The 12,615-nt window shown below is 60.2% G+C and overlaps 5 protein-coding genes across 5 annotated transcripts; all 5 read right to left on the bottom strand.

Annotated features, from left to right (window-relative positions):
* Positions 1 to 594: 594 nt before the first annotated feature.
* LDBPK_171470 (L-gulonolactone oxidase, putative) lies at positions 595 to 2,082 on the bottom strand (the record flags this gene model as incomplete). The annotated part of the gene is made up of 1 exon (XM_003859954.1): positions 595 to 2,082. The coding sequence occupies one exon, from the start codon at positions 2,080 to 2,082 to the stop codon at positions 595 to 597; it is 1,488 nt and encodes a 495-aa protein (XP_003860002.1).
* A 1,608-nt stretch (positions 2,083 to 3,690) lies between these two features.
* LDBPK_171460 (hypothetical protein, conserved) lies at positions 3,691 to 4,230 on the bottom strand (the record flags this gene model as incomplete). Its single annotated transcript, XM_003859953.1, has 1 exon — positions 3,691 to 4,230. One exon carries the CDS (start codon positions 4,228 to 4,230, stop codon positions 3,691 to 3,693), a length of 540 nt encoding a protein of 179 aa, XP_003860001.1.
* Positions 4,231 to 5,032: 802 nt separating this feature from the next.
* Positions 5,033 to 5,956, bottom strand: LDBPK_171450 (hypothetical protein, conserved; the record flags this gene model as incomplete). Its single annotated transcript, XM_003859952.1, has 1 exon — positions 5,033 to 5,956. The coding sequence occupies one exon, from the start codon at positions 5,954 to 5,956 to the stop codon at positions 5,033 to 5,035; it is 924 nt and encodes a 307-aa protein (XP_003860000.1).
* Positions 5,957 to 6,946: 990 nt separating this feature from the next.
* On the bottom strand, positions 6,947 to 7,672 carry LDBPK_171440 (hypothetical protein, conserved; the record flags this gene model as incomplete). Its single annotated transcript, XM_003859951.1, has 1 exon — positions 6,947 to 7,672. One exon carries the CDS (start codon positions 7,670 to 7,672, stop codon positions 6,947 to 6,949), a length of 726 nt encoding a protein of 241 aa, XP_003859999.1.
* A 2,992-nt stretch (positions 7,673 to 10,664) lies between these two features.
* LDBPK_171430 (hypothetical protein, conserved) lies at positions 10,665 to 12,059 on the bottom strand (the record flags this gene model as incomplete). The annotated part of the gene is made up of 1 exon (XM_003859950.1): positions 10,665 to 12,059. The coding sequence occupies one exon, from the start codon at positions 12,057 to 12,059 to the stop codon at positions 10,665 to 10,667; it is 1,395 nt and encodes a 464-aa protein (XP_003859998.1).
* Between the last annotated feature and the right edge of the window lie 556 nt (positions 12,060 to 12,615).

Here is a 12,615-nt window from a genome sequence, read left to right as displayed (position 1 = left end):
TAGATCCCCCCCCGATGGACCCAGGGAGGATGGGGTACGGCCTGCCACCTGTGCAGTCTTCGGGTGATCTATGCAAACATGAGAGAGAGGGTATGCCGGCTGTGCTGCGCCAGCCCGTGCGTGGGGGCTGTCGTTCGGGTCCAACCAGACGAACTCGACTCGGGTCGGGGCCCCGTCTGGACGAGGAACGTCATCGCCGAAGAGTGGATGCTGGAGTCGCTCGCTGAGGAAGGTGCTTGCGAGGGGAGCAGAGGGTAGAGAGGGGCGGGGAGCAGTAGTGGTGCGCGGAGAAGGTCTCCTGTCCTTCCTTGAGACGACGGGCAGCTGCTCACGGACTGGCTGTGGAAGGCACAGGAGGTCGTAACGGCAGAGTGCGATGGGTGGACGGCTGCATCCACTGCCCAAGGCGAGACTCCACCGTCGTATACCCTTACATAGGCGTGTGTGTCCCCGTGTGAGAGAGGTTGAAGAAATGAGAGCGCTCCTCTGCAAATTCCTTGATGGTGAGAAGCGATGGTGGTTGACGCGAGCCCGCAGGCAGCCTTTGCTACACACAGACGCTCGCACGCACAAGATATTAGGTACCAGGACTGTCTACGGCGTGCACGCGGTGCTGTTCACGCGGTCGGACGACATAAGGTTGCGGAACCAACGGTTTACAAAGATGTCGTCGGGGTCCATCCTGCGACGCAGCGCCAGGAAGCGCTCCCAGTGGTCGCCGTAGGCCGCCGTTATCTCGCGATGTCCCCAGTCGTAGTACTTGGCCCAGTGTGGACGGCCACCCATCTCCTCCATCACGTGGCAGAAGCCGTCGTAGCAACGGCGCGTGTCGCGCGCTTCCTGCCCGTAGGGACGGTACATGACCACACCAATCCAGCATGTTGGCCGCCCCACGGCGGGGGACATGTCCGACACATCTGGCGCCGTGAAGCGGAACTCGACGGGGAAGTGCAGGAGCATGCCCTCACGGTCGATCATGTCCCGCAGTCGGTTAAACGCCTCAACGGCCCGCGAGGCATCGATAGCCCACTCGTTGGCCCACTGCTTGAAGAGGCAGTCGAAGGTGAAGCACTCGAGCGCCGACCCGCGCTGCACCTGGGGAGCCGAGAAGAAGACCCGCTGATACGCCTTGTTCACGTACGGCTGAATAGCCGGGTACAGGCACGCCGCCCACAGGCTCCACTCAACCACCTGATGCCGCACAAAGTCCGTCGCAATACTCTTGAGGGCACTCTTCACGATTAGAGAGGCGCTGCTGTCGCTGGCGCTGCTTGCTTCCTGCAAAGCAGCAGGCGACGGCTGCACAGGCGCGTCATCCCGCGCAGTGAGCGCGTCGGGAAGCGGGGGCAGCGCGGATATGTCCGTCGTGCTCTCGACTCTGCCGTAGGACTCGTAGCAGCCGTCCGTGTGTGGCACCCACCACCACCGGTAGTACTCGGTCGACCTCACCTTCTCCGCAACCAGCGCAGCGTTCGTCGCATCCTTCATGGGCAACGGCTGACTTACCAACTTCCACTGAACCCGCGGCTGCACCTCCAGCGTGACCTCCGTGACAATGCCAATCACGCCGAGGTGGCAGGCGGCCAGCCGCAGCTCCGCATCGTCCTTGCCTGCGACCAGCGTGCGAATCTGGGCGCAGCCGTCCACGATCTTCAACCCTCGCACATAGTCCGAGAGACAATGGCATTGGCTGCCGCTGCTGTGCGTAGCCGTGGCGATGCAGCCGCCGACAGTAGTCCGGACGTAGGATGGCACGCAGCGCACCATGAGACCCACCTTGTCGACCGACCTCATCACCTCCTCCATAACCGCCCCCGCCTCACACGTGATGGTGTGCGCGACGGTGTCAATGGACAAGATGCGGTTCATGCGCTCCATGTGGATCAGGTGCTCATTCGTGAAGGTGGCTGTGTTCGGGCTCTTGCCGGCTCCCGCGACGCGGCACTTGCCGTTCTGCGAACGCACCAGCTCGACAGCGTCCTGCACTTCTTCGGTACTCGTGGGGTAATGATGGTGCGTCGGGTGGCAGGAGCCGATGCCAGCGAGGTTAGTCCACCGACTGGCCGCGGACTGAGCAGACATTGGCCAAGGTGCGACGTACGAGTAAAAGAACGGGTGTGAGGTAAGCGAATACGGCAGGGCGGAGGGGGCGGCACGCTCGACCGCAGCAGCCGAAAGGCGGAAGGCGGGATTCGAAATCGTGAGACGGCACACGAGTGCCGGAAATCTTCGTCACTGCCCACACGCGACGAGGCTCCGACAGGGTCGGAGGGCAATGCGGGGCGAGTATAGCGATAGAAGGGGGAGGCGCAAAGAAAGAAAGGTGGGGTGCGAGGAACAGCGGCAGCGGTTCAGCAGACGTGGCAGCCGAGGAAGAGATTGCCAGAGGATTCATCAGGTGGCGGCGTGCACCTGCATAAAAGTGGCAAAGACACGGCAAACCAGCGAGCAAGAATCAATGCGAACGGGCGCTGGCAGCGCACCAGGCCGAGACAGAGAGATGCATTCTCTGCTCAGCGTGTGGCCACTGCCTCTGCCATTCACCAGGAGGTGAGACTCAACTCCGCACCCCACCGGCCCTGCCACAGGCCACCCATCGCGTCGTGCGACGCAGCCCCGGACGCACGCCTTCCAGCAATGCGCCGGCTCAGGCATCGGAGAGCACGACCCCCTGCCGCAAGCTCCACCCACCCACCACCCGCCCCACACGTCGCTCCCACACGGCGCCCAGACCTCCCACACGTCGTCGGCACTTGGCCATGTCCGCACCGCAGGCGGTTCGGCATTTGGCAGGGATACAGCAGGGGGAGGGGAGCTGCTCGGCCGCCTTCCACACGGAGAGCTGGGTGCGGGACCCTCAGACGCCACGCGCGGAGAGCGGTCTCTCTGTGTGTGTGTGTGTGTATGCCTGTGCCTTCGCCGTCATCACGGGGAGGGAGGGAACAGAAATCTGAAGTCAGAAAGAGAGCCGATACGGCATATGGGCATTCGTTCCAGAGGCAAAAACAGAGATGAAGCGCCGCCGACGTGCATGTGCGTGATCGAGCTGCGGCAGCACCAACGCGTTTCACTGCCAGGGGGTGCTCGAGAGGGTTAGAGAGACAAGAGAACACAGCTGCGCAGCAACGATACGAGCACAGAAAAGGTGAGGAAAGAACCGCAGAGAGGCGGGTGAGGTCGCTGGTGGCGTTACAGCAATAGGGACATGTGCATCAACCCCTCCTGAATCATATAGGGCGGTGCATACAGCAGCGGAGATAAAGGCTCATTTGGAGCACGACTTCCACGTCGGGTGCAATGCCAGGAGCTGTATTGCACCTGACAAAAGCGTTATCGGAAAGAGGAGGAGGATGCCGAGCTCCCGCTCACCGCGAGTGATGCACTTCGCAGACCGGCTACACGGTGGTGTGTGGTCACCTTCCTGGTGCGCTTGTCACGGGTCGGGGGGAGGGTGAAGGGAAAGGTTCGAGGTGACCGTATAGCGCGCATTTCTCTCTCTGTTGCCGATAGAGTGAGGGGGTGCACGTGGCCCAGCTGAAGCCCACCGAGTTACCAGTGGAAAGGAGGTGAGGAAGAGGTGTCGGCACGCGGGAACACACATGCAACGCCTTTCTGATGCGTCCTTTTCGTGTCATCTGCGAAAGCAGGAGCGAGAGGCGAGAGTGCGACCGGCGCACCGCCACGCCCACCTCACTGCAACAGGATGCGACCAATGCAGAAGCTCAACATAAGTCGGACAGTCGAGGGGTCGTGGAAGTAGGCAAACACCGTCGCCATGTCCTGCCCACCGACGCCATCCAGTATCACGTCCCCGCCAGGGTGGTGCGGGACAAACGCGCTCACGTTCAGCACATTGCTGTCCACTACAATCCACAAGTCATCCTTCGTCCTGTGCCGCGCCACCTCCTCCTGTGTGTAGCGCTGCAGCTGTGGGCACCGCAAGTGACCGGCCGCCTGGTAGAACTCCTCCACGTACTTATTGGCCTTCCCCGCCGCTGCACCTCGCGGACGGTCGTCAAGCTCGAGCATCGGCGTCTCCGTTGCTGTGGATGGCGACGATCTTACCGCAGTGGCCTCCGGAACACCCCCGTCAGACCGATCGCTCGGCGCCATCACCTGCTTCACAATAGAAAGGCCGCAGACGTCGCAGCTCGAGATGACACCGCAGGCGGTGACGACAAGCAGCGCAAGGACCGCCAGTACTCCGCCGCTCCAGTCATGCTCAAGCATCACCCTTGAGCGGAGACGCGAGAAGAAGGAGACAATGCGCGCTTGCTGGCACGGAGTCTTACAGCTGCGGGACGGCCCCACCACGCTGGAGGGGGCAAGAGGTGACAGCGCCTCGGCCATTGGCGTGTCTCTTGTTCGCGCGGGTCAAGGATGTTGGTGCGTGCATGAAAAAAAGAGCAGTCGGCTCCGAACAGGGAGGACGACGAGAGAAAAACAGGTGAGGTGAGCCGCTGTGCCCATGCTGTTGCACGCGACGCCGGTGTTGCGCAAAACGAACCGGAGCGAGGGACGCACAAGACGGTCAGTGAGAGGAAGAGAGGAGGAAAGAAGGTAGTGACATAGCAGCGGGGAAGAGGCCAAGGACATGCAGGGCCGCTGAAAGCTACGGTGGATCCTGTGCCAAGAGGGAGCCCCAGTCACGAATGGTGAGCCGGCAACGAGCCCGCGTGGGATGCGTCTTGTCCGAAAGGGACGTGTAACGGATGTATGCGTTGAAACCACCGACAGAGACGAGGAGCAGGGCGGGCGATCGCGCACTCGCCGCGCCGCCAAGGCGGCCATGAGTCACTTGCTGCGCACCGTATCGCACCACGCTGGCGATATAATGCGTTCTCTCAAGAGGCAGTACAAGACGGGCTAGACACACGCATGCACCAGACTATAGACACAAAGGGTGATTGGTTGCACTGGGGAAGAGGCATGTCCGCGAGTGCTGCACTGCGCTGCCGCGACGCCTGCTACAGGGAGGCCTCCACACTCCGCTCTCTGCCGCCCCGGCCTCCTTTCCTCACGGTGTGTCATCTCAGGACGTCAGCACCTCTCCGTAGAGCTCCACCACCGACTGCACGGCAGCCTCGGGCAGCATGGCGCGGAGACGCGACTGCAGAGCTGCGCGCGTCACCGCATCGCCCAGCGGCGTCTTCGCAAGCTCCATCGCCGCAGCCCGCACGGCTGTAGATGACGTGTCGTCCGGCGCGGAGAAGGTCGCGAACGTAAACGTGTATCTGGACATGTCGATCTCAATCTTCTCTCCGTCCACCGCCGTCTCCGACAGCAGCGGCGCCGTCTGGCAGATATGTGCGAAGTCATCGGCGCCTCTGACGCAGCCTCGAGCACCCTCGCGGTGGACGACAACCAGATGGAATGAATCGAGGAGTTGCCGCAGCAGACGTAGCTGCCAGCAGCCGGGGATCCAAAACGAAGAGAAGAGGTCGGCGCCACACACGAAAACAACTCGTACGCGGCGGTCATGCGAGGTCAGCCACTCCATGGCCGCCGGCTCAGATTCGGCGTACCACGCGTTGACATGCTCCTCCAGCGCTTGTAGTACGAAGAAGGTGCGCGTGTACACGGGCTGCTGGCACTCCCACGTGTCGACATTGAGGTCGGGGTGGTGGCAAAGGGCCTTCCTCATGATCTGAAAACGATCAGCCGCGCTACGCAACCCTGGTTTTCTGTAGGCGTCGCCGACTGGGGAGAGAAATCCGCCGAGAACAACACGGCCATGAGCACCATCTATGGATCTCTTTGCGGCGTCGTAGAGCTTCAGATGCGCGTTGTGGATAGGGTTGAAGCTTCCGCAGATGGCGAGAACCACCGGTTGCAGTGAGGATGCGACCTGCGATGCCGCTTCCGCGGGTGAGACAGAGCAACCAGCCACACAGCCCTCCAGTGGCTTTAGCTTGTCCGTCCGAAGCGCATAGGGGGCGGCAGTTGAAGGCGGCATTTGTTGGTTCTTCTACGGCCCTGTAGCTTCGTTTTCTGCTCTCCCAAGTTGTCGGTGTACGTGACGTGATCGCCACACTGCACCTTCACCCCTCTTGTCCACTCCCGCCAACCAGGTCAATGGAGCAAGATCACAACTGGAGAAGCACACACACGCACAAACGTACGCTGCGTGTGTCAATGCCACGAGCTCGAGCGCCAAGTAATGCTCGCGGCATGCGCGGGGGGGAAGCGTCTCTCTGGCTTTGCGTAGTGGAGACGGCAAGAGGCGGTGCAGGCCTGTCGAGTGTGACTCGCGGCGTGGGGTTCCGAGAGTCTTGCGCCGCTGGAGTATGTGCGCGAGCAGCCGTGTTCTTTCTCTTCCGCGTCGGTTGTCGATGGTTTGTGTGCAGCTGTGTGTCCTCAGCAAGGGGGTCCGTAGAGAGCTGTGCGGAATTATTAGTCGAGGTTGCCGTTGTGGGCATGATCGTGCCCTCGTCCCGCCTCGTCCACGACTTCTCTGTACTGGCACGGCGTGGTGGACGTTATCAGCTCGCCTTTTCCATTTATTCGATGGCAGAGTAGGCACGAAGAAGGGGCAGAAGGAAGATGTGAGCACTCGAGTAGAGATCCATGATGGTCGAAATCAGCCGCTCGAAACGCGGAGGCGGCAGCGTCTTGTGTGATGCGTGCGGGCGGGGAGAGAGCTAAATGTGGCAAGAACAACAAAGGGCAATGCCCCGTTGCCCAGCTCTCAGGTGGAGCACAGCGTGAACGCAGCTTCTGGTCAGGATCTCTCCGCGCGTCGTCTTTTCTCCGTCTGTTGGCGCTGCACCCCACACCCCCTTCTCTAGATACAAGACAGATCCTCCTCGTGACATCGAGCACGGGCACGCAAAACATCAAGGCACGCGTTACGATGTGCGCCTTGGCACGGCATCCACTCCCCGCCAGTTCACCAGTGAGCACGGGAGCAGATGTGAACGGAATAGACGCCCATGCGACTCCATCTTCAATAGTGCAAGTCACGCGCCAGCTCCTCAGGGAGCTCCTGCGGCTGCATGGGCGCCCCTCCATCGACGTACTGCTGGTACTCCCGCTCACGCCCGCGGGGAATGCGTGGGATGCCGAGCTGATAGGTTTCCACATTCTTTATATACCATATCTCCTTCGCCAGTAGGAAGTCGTCCAAGTCCTGCCGTTGCTGCGAGGCCGCCATATATGCCCGTGTCACCTCCACCGCCACGCCGGTGATGCCAGCCGCGACGAGAAGCGGCATACGGTAGACCGTGTGCAACGGAAGCACGAGGCAACCCGTCACACATAGGATGCCGGCAGGCGTGGCAGCGTTGAATTCCATAACGCGCGCCATCCACTTCGCTGTCAACTCCTTCTCCTCTGGAGAGACTTCGTCGTAGTCGTACAGGGCAAAGTCCGTGATAGGATGGTAGTACTGCCTTGCTCGCACACGCGACGGGTGCACCGGCACCAGGCCAATGCGCTCCCAGAAGGTGTACGGCTCCTCCTCCGGGCCAGGTAGCGCGGCAGAACTGCTGCTGGTGCGCACGATGAGATGCGGCGCCGACTCGAGCCGCACGTTGCGCAAGTTGCCAGCCCACCGGATGTTCTGCTGGCGCTCGAGCTCCTCCTTGATGTTCTGCAGCTGATCACTGTACACGACACCTGGGATCGCCGATTCTCTTCGCAGCCATCGCCACAGGCTGCCAAATCCTGGCATGCCGACGAACCCCGATCACTACGATCTGTGGTTGATGTGAAGGTTGTGATGGCTTCTTTGGGGACTTGGCTGGCACAGATGCCCTGATCTCTGCCTCGCGGTACCGGCCCGAGGGGCTGGTCGGGGCGGCGGAGCCGGAGCGGCTATTCTCACACCCTGCTGGTCCGTGAGCAGTGCAGTGCGTGCACAGTAGAAGTGGCGGGCGGAGTCGCCCCACAGGCAGGGAAGAGCTCAGAGGATACGCGATGCGCAAGCACGAGCATTGGAAGAGGAAGAGCAGCTCTACTGAAATCGCAGCACAAACAGAGAGAGAGAGAGCGCGCATCGCTAGCTGCGACGAGCACGATTTGCGGCCCCACGAGGAGTTTGCCAGGAGAAAAGGGGCGGGTGGTGAATCGATGCGCTGCACCTGTCGTCTCCCGTCAGCAGATGCGCCACCAATTTAGTGGTGTGTAGCTACTCTAGCATACAGAGCCACACAAGACGACCAATGTCATCTGTGTAAAGTCACGCACCAGTGATCGAGTATCGGCCACTAGCGCAGGTGCGCGTGTCACCATATACGTGCGCCCATGTCGTACCACCTTCTTGAAATCCCTCTCAACGCGCACGCTAGCGAGCGACAAGGGACACCGAGGGGCTATCACATCGACGAGGTTGTCTTCTATCCGTTCTTGCTTCTGTATCTCTCACATCTTTCATTTCTGCATAGAGACAGAACAGCCCGCGAGCGGCGGCCACTGTTCCTCCGTTGGAACATCACTTATATTACGTTTTCTTTACTCAACGTGTGGCCACTGCCTCTGCCATTCACCAGGAGGTGAGACTCAACCCCGCCCCCCCCCGGCCCTGCCACAGGCCACCCATCGCGTCGTGCGACGCAGCCCCGGACGCACGCCTTCCAGCAATGCGCCGGCTCAGGCATCGGAGAGCACGACCCCCTGCCGCAAGCTCCACCCACCCACCACCCGCCCCACACGTCGCTCCCACACGGCGCCCAGACCTCCCACACGTCGTCGGCACTTGGCCATGTCCGCACCGCAGGCGGTTCGGCATTTGGCAGGGATACAGCAGGGGGAGGGGGGCTGCTCGGCCGCCTTCCACACGGAGAGCTGGGTGCGGGACCCTCAGACGCCACGCGCGGAGAGGGGCGCCCTCCGTTATGAAGGCGCACACACACACACGAACCACAGAAAATAGAAAGAATATAGCAGGCTTACGGAGATGATTGACGACCTCGGTGCGGAGTGGCGAAGGCGCGCGTCACGTGAGCGAAGGGGGCACGGGAAAATGGGAAGAGCAGCTAGTGATGCAGAGGACGTATCCGCGGTGTTGGTCAGTTTTACTCAGAGCTCAAGCGCCCAAACAGCACGCACAAACACGCTGCAATGCGGCTTGTCATCTCCTGTGCTGAGAGAAGGAGCACAACAACGATAACGAGGGAGGCAAGGCGAAACAGCTGATGCGTCGCTTGGTGCACAGCATCCACTCCGCCTACCCTCAGCCTGTGCCTTGCCTTCAACATCCATCTTGCACGCACCTCTGCACGTGTACAAGTGCCTCTCGCGTCTTTTTCCGCTTCGTGTCTCCACCGTCCCTGTCCCCTTGGATGGAAACGAATGATGCGCACGTGAGCCCCCAGCCCCCCCCCTCTTGCTCCTGTGCATGGAGCACGCAGAGATGAGGAGATGGCAGAGAAGTCGTGGGGCCTCGCGCAAACAAAACAGACACAGCAGAGAGAGAAGGAAGCATGCGCACACTGGGGCAGATCGAGGTACATATACACACGTGTATACGCCTGCATATCTACACATACATGTACATACATGCGCATACATGTACACGCCTATACAGAGAGAGCCACATCACCGCGATCCGGAAAGATAGAAGCAAACGATAACAACGTGGACAACGCAATAATAACCATAGAATGCACCACGGATCCGAGCACGCACGCGCGCAGAGAGGGGGAGGGGGCAGGAGATGCAGGAAGCATGGCGAACGGTAAAAGACAGAGGCTGCGAGACGCCATCAATCACTCTCGCGCACGCGAACATAGCGAGAGAAGGATCAGTAAAATAAAAACTGAAAAGAGCAAACATCGATGCCTAACGTAAAAAAAAAAATGAAATTAAAGGCAAACACATGGGCAGGCCCACACACATTTATATACATATACACATAAACGCATAGACGCATATATATATATATACACCTGTGTGTACGCATGCACGTCTGCACACACATATGCATATGTACCTATGCATATGCATATATACGTACATATATATATACACATGCATAAATATACATACATATATACCGATGTGCGCACAGGGCATTGTTGCTGTTCGGTTGCTGTTATTCTCGTGTGTTTGGGTGTGTGTGTGTGCGCGCGCGCGCATGCATGCTATACCGACAGCAAGTACAACACTCCGTCCAATGCGCCGCATCCTCTGAAGTGCACCGCCTCCGCACAATACACACATGCACGCGCACATAGATCTCGGCGAGGGGTAAGAGCAACCGAAGAGAGAGAGGCAGGTGCGAAAAAAAAAAACGAGAAAACGGAAGGGCGGCCAAGACCAGGTGGCAGTGCAGGATACACACTCCGTGCTGCGTGTCCTTGTGATCGTCGCACTCGTCATTGTCGTGCAGAATGGCGAACGGAGAACGAGGCAAGGAGACATACGAAAAGGTTGCGACGCTAACCTGTTGATTGTCGGCAGTTCATCACATGAACCACAGGCGCGCGACCAAAGAAGTCACATGCAAGGACACACACACAGATACACACACACCGCACGGGCTGGAACGTGTGGTTCCCTCTTTCTCCTATGCCAGTGCGACTGTGGACGCTCCCATGCCACACCGCAGCTGCCGCCTCCTTTCGCTCTCTGCCGCTCCCCAATGGCTTCTCGCGTGTGCGAGCGAGGGTATGGATGTGCATGCGCATCTTTATGTGTGTACGGTGTACATGCGCCAACGGCATTTATAGATCGTCGAGTGAAATGCCGATGCGCCCGGAAACGGTGGCATCCTCAATGTTGCTGTGCAGCTGAACAACTGAGTCCTCCTCAATTCCAAATCCCTTCACGGTGTTGATGTCGTCGTCCATTACCTTGCCCGTCTTCACAACCGACAGGACTTGCGCGCTCGGGGCAATGTGGTACACCTGATGCAGGTACCGCTTGAACGTATGCACCTTCACCGAGGCCCAGTCACCAAAAATCTCGTAGCTCTTATTGCCGTGCGACACGTAGATGCGGTACGCGTTCGGCGCCTCTGGGCTGATGGTACTAAAGTTCACGCTAGCCAGGGCGTGACTAGATATCTTCATGTTGGCAGAGACACCCTCCGGCAGTGACACCTGCCCTGGAGAGTGCCTAAAAAGCTTCGCGTGGCGGGCGACGTGTCCGTGATAACAGGGGAGCAGTCGACACGTGTGGGCGAACTTCTTCTGGTGTTTGCGATCGTTAATCAGCGTACACGCGTCATCGTTGGGACAGAGCGGCAGGTCATCGCGGATGCTACTCGCACTGCTGCTCGACTTGCTGGAGAACGACATCGTCTCGTCCGCCATCGTGGTCACCGTCTTTGTGTTTGTGTCGTACGAATCACTGAAATGGGGACCCTCCGCTCGGTGCGTCACCCCGGTGGACCCACCGCTCATCCCTGGGCCACCAAACGGAGTCGAGGCAAGGTAGGCGCCACCTCTGGCTGGGCCGTGGTAGCTGCTTGCCTGGAAGGAGCTGCTTTGCTGCTGCTGTTTCATTGCGGCGGCGAACGTCAGCGGTGGTGCTCCGTTGCCGCCGCTCATCGTTGAAGGGAAGGAGTGACTAGCTCTCGGATCTCCGTAGCTGGGTGACTGCGAGCCGCCTCGGCCACCGAGGGATCCGTGGTAGCTGCCGCTGCCCCCGTTGCTCACAGAGGCCATCTTCAGTGGCACCGAGAAGCCCGGGGGGGCGTAGCTTGAGGCGGCCGTCCCATTCGCGTTCGTTGGCGACGTGTGCTGGCTGGGCGTCCGCGCACCATACTGAGGAACGGAGGTGCCGACCGGCAGCGGTGGTGGCGGGGGCGGCGTCCCGTGCGCGGTGTAGTGAGGATTCGGCGACTGCGATCTACTCTCGACTTCAACGGCGGCATCGCGAGAGCTCCCCGAGAGCTGCAGCCGGTATTGTGGAGAGGAGCAACCGCCGTTGGCATTCATTTGGTAAGGGTCGTTGTGCCCTCGTACCGGCGCGGACTCGCCGCCAGCAAACGTACTCCCGCTGTCGTCGCGCGGCATGAAGGGAGACCGAGGAGGCAGGCTGCTAGGCGGTGTGTTGGGGAAGCCGCTGAGACTACCGCTGTCGTTGCTGCCGCCATAGGTGATGGGACTCTGCATTCTGCGGCGGTACCGCGGGTGCACGTTTGGGGCGGAGCCGACCTGAATCGGCTGCGAGTACTCCTGCACGCCACTGGATCGGCTTAGTGGGGTGCTCGGCTGAGAAAGCTGCTGCCCGCTGCCTTCATTTTGCGTGCCCTGAAGCACGTGGCTCCCAGGCAACTCATGCATCGACGCGCTCGCGCTAAACGACCTGGGGCTAAGGTACACTGGGAGGCTTGCCGACTCCCGACGACCCCCCTGATCGCTCAATGGACTGAAACGGGCATCATCTACGTTGGTGCGGTAGGCGTATGGCGAATGAGCATACTTGACAGACCCGACGCGGTTGGCACCGCGCCACGAATTACTCGATGGCTGCTGCTGCATGGTGGCAGAACGCAACTCTTGTCTCTCCCGTTTTTTTTTGCTTTTTTCGTGGAGAGTGTTGCTTGAGGCGTTCACAAGAGAGGGAAACAAAGTCGGAGCGGGGCGGAGAGAGCGGTGCGGCGGCAGGCAATCACGGCAGCAACGGCGTGGTTGGGGGGGGGGGGGGGGGGGAACAAAACGAGACGAG

The sequence above is a fragment of the Leishmania donovani genome, chromosome 17 (assembly GCF_000227135.1).
Source record: "Leishmania donovani BPK282A1 complete genome, chromosome 17".
NCBI lineage: Eukaryota > Euglenozoa > Kinetoplastea > Trypanosomatida > Trypanosomatidae > Leishmania > Leishmania donovani.
The sequence above is the reverse complement of the archived record's forward strand: the minus strand, read 5'-3'. Positions and strand labels throughout refer to the sequence as shown.